Source organism: Sinocyclocheilus rhinocerous, unplaced genomic scaffold, assembly GCF_001515625.1.
Source record: "Sinocyclocheilus rhinocerous isolate Xijiao unplaced genomic scaffold, SAMN03320098_v1.1 scaffold1352, whole genome shotgun sequence".
Lineage (NCBI taxonomy): Eukaryota > Metazoa > Chordata > Actinopteri > Cypriniformes > Cyprinidae > Sinocyclocheilus > Sinocyclocheilus rhinocerous.
This window is the reverse complement of record NW_015656168.1, coordinates 163,846-166,186: the sequence shown is the minus strand read 5'-3', so window position 1 is coordinate 166,186 and position 2,341 is coordinate 163,846. Positions and strand designations below refer to the sequence as shown.

The 2,341-nt window shown below is 37.3% G+C and overlaps 1 protein-coding gene across 1 annotated transcript in view; it reads left to right on the top strand.

The window, feature by feature from the left end:
- fbxo41 (F-box protein 41) overlaps nt 1-2,341 on the top strand; it is a 36,938-nt gene that overhangs the window by 32,656 nt on the left and 1,941 nt on the right. Inside the window, exons 10-11 of the mRNA XM_016527279.1 lie at nt 582-740; nt 1,187-1,302. Of these exons, the coding sequence (XP_016382765.1) occupies nt 582-740; nt 1,187-1,302 (275 nt within the window). The remainder of the gene's footprint in view (nt 1-581; nt 741-1,186; nt 1,303-2,341) is intronic.

Sequence of the window (2,341 nt, the reverse complement as noted above, 5' to 3'; positions counted from 1 at the left end):
GAGGGAGTACAGTGCCTGCCGGATTCGCCAAAAGCTTTTGTTGAAAGACAGAGCAAGGGGCGTGGCTGTACTGAAACACTGTCTAAGCTGTTCGCCAATCACAACACACTGGGACAGCGAACCAAACACAACGCATTTTGTTTTTCGGAAGGCGGACCTTCATCAAAGCCAGAACTAATCGAGCCGTTTGTGCCAGGATGGGGAGAAAGGTATTTTAATAATGTAAATTATGTGAAAAATAATGCGTTTTTCGAACCACCAAGCATGAGAACATGTTCTAGTACACCCCCAAAACAAAATCAAGACTTTGTAAAAGAGCATAATAGGACCCCTTTAAGAAAACTTGATCAGAAATTTAAACTGATTTTTTCAATTACTGTCCTCAGTGTCTCGCTTTTCAGAAGGACTGCATCTGTTCTGTTTATTAACAGAGTTGTTAATATAGTGCACATTCAGTATGAACTACGTTGACAAAGTTTATAGTGCTTTTTGTTGTTTTGGAGCCAATTTTTATTTTTTTTTCATGACTAATGCAGTTATACCAGTGTGCCAATAGACTGTTTGTGTGTATGTATCTCCAGCGAGGAACTGCATGAGGCTCCAGGTTCTAGAGTTGGACCATGTCAGTGAGATCAATCAGGAAGTGGCTGCTGAGATGTGCCGAGAGGGACTAAAGGGTCTGGAGATGCTGGTGCTCACCTCCACTCCTGTTACTCCTAAAGCTCTGCTTCACTTCAACAGTGAGTCCACACTCACTGATTCAGATCCTGATTCGTTATTATTGTTTAGTATTTGTACATCTAAACCAAGTATCAACCAGTGGAAGCCTGATTTCAAAGTTAGAGATGTTGAATCATGCTTAATTAAAATATATAACTTCATTTGATATTTTAATTAAATATTAAATTCTCAATAATACATTATTTATTTTCTAATAATTAAATAATTTAATTCTTAATAAATGATTGCATTTTTAACAATTAGCATTTAATGAATTGCAAGAAACTAAGGAATATTCTCCTGTGATTGCAGTTCATTTTAAATGATAGTGTCCAAAAGTGTGTGATCATAAATTCGGATTAAACATTGGGTTTGGTGATATCTTTAGATTTGGAGCTATGAATGACATGAAATACGCCCACACTTCCTGTGAAATGACTCCCTGCCCTCACTCTCTTACTCACAGGTGTGTGCCGTAACCTGAAGTCTATTGTAGTCCAGATCGGTATAGAAGATTACTTTGAAGACCCTAACAGTCCCGAGGCCAGAAAACTCTTTGATGAAATGGTGAACAAGCTGCAGGTATGGAATCATTGCCATAGATAGGTTTTTGAGACATCTGAGGCCATCAAAAAATTTGACCCATCCATATCCGTTTATCCACTGCCAGACTAAAATTACCAGCAAAAGCTGTTCGGTAGTAATTTAGTCTCAGGCCATGGGGTTTCCTGTGTCTGAGACAGCGCTAAAGATGAGTAAGTGAAAGCAGAAGAACCTTTTACAGCTGCCGTGTTGAGGAGCCATGAGTCAAATGCAAGTGATTCATCTCATCCATTTGCTTCATTTGAGGACGCAGGAAGCTGCCTCTTCTCTGTTCTGACTCTAGATAAGCTGGGAGAGGAAGTGGAAGTGGGGTTACCCACCCACGTGAAAACTCAAGCTAAAGTTACTTGCAGGATGTCTTACACAAGCTGTGCTGAAATGGGCAGCTGTAGATGACAGAGTGCATTGCTCATCATATATCGTTTCCATAAGAGGCTCAAAAAAATATTTTGTACAGTACTTGTTCAGAAACTGCCCACGGTCTATTTCCACCATCAGTGTGGAAGCAAATTTATAGTGTCCTCAAATGTCCAGCTCTGTATCATCTCAGTGATTTGGCTCCTCCGTGTGGCTCTGCTGATGGAAGTTTGTTTCATTTTGTAAAAAGCAAAATACGATTTAATCGCATCACAGGATCAGTTGAACCCATCAAAATACATTATGATTACCAGGAGATATTTTAAAATCTCAGATTATGTCAATTTAATGCTGCACTGCCAGGCATTTTTCCATTTTGTATTCAGAGACACTTATACAAATAAATAACAAAACAAGGAATTTATCATAAAAGTCAATTAAAATAGTCAATTAAAACAGAATTTGCCAGGAGTTTTTGTTCCTATAAATTCCAGTTTCTGAATTGGATTTGAATTGATGAAGCAATAGAATGCACAATTGTAATTTGAATTTTAAGATATACTATGGAATATTGATCTCTGTGGTTGAAACATAGAATTCAGTGTTATTGTAGTATTATTTATATATATATATAAATAATACTATAATTTATCATTTAAAA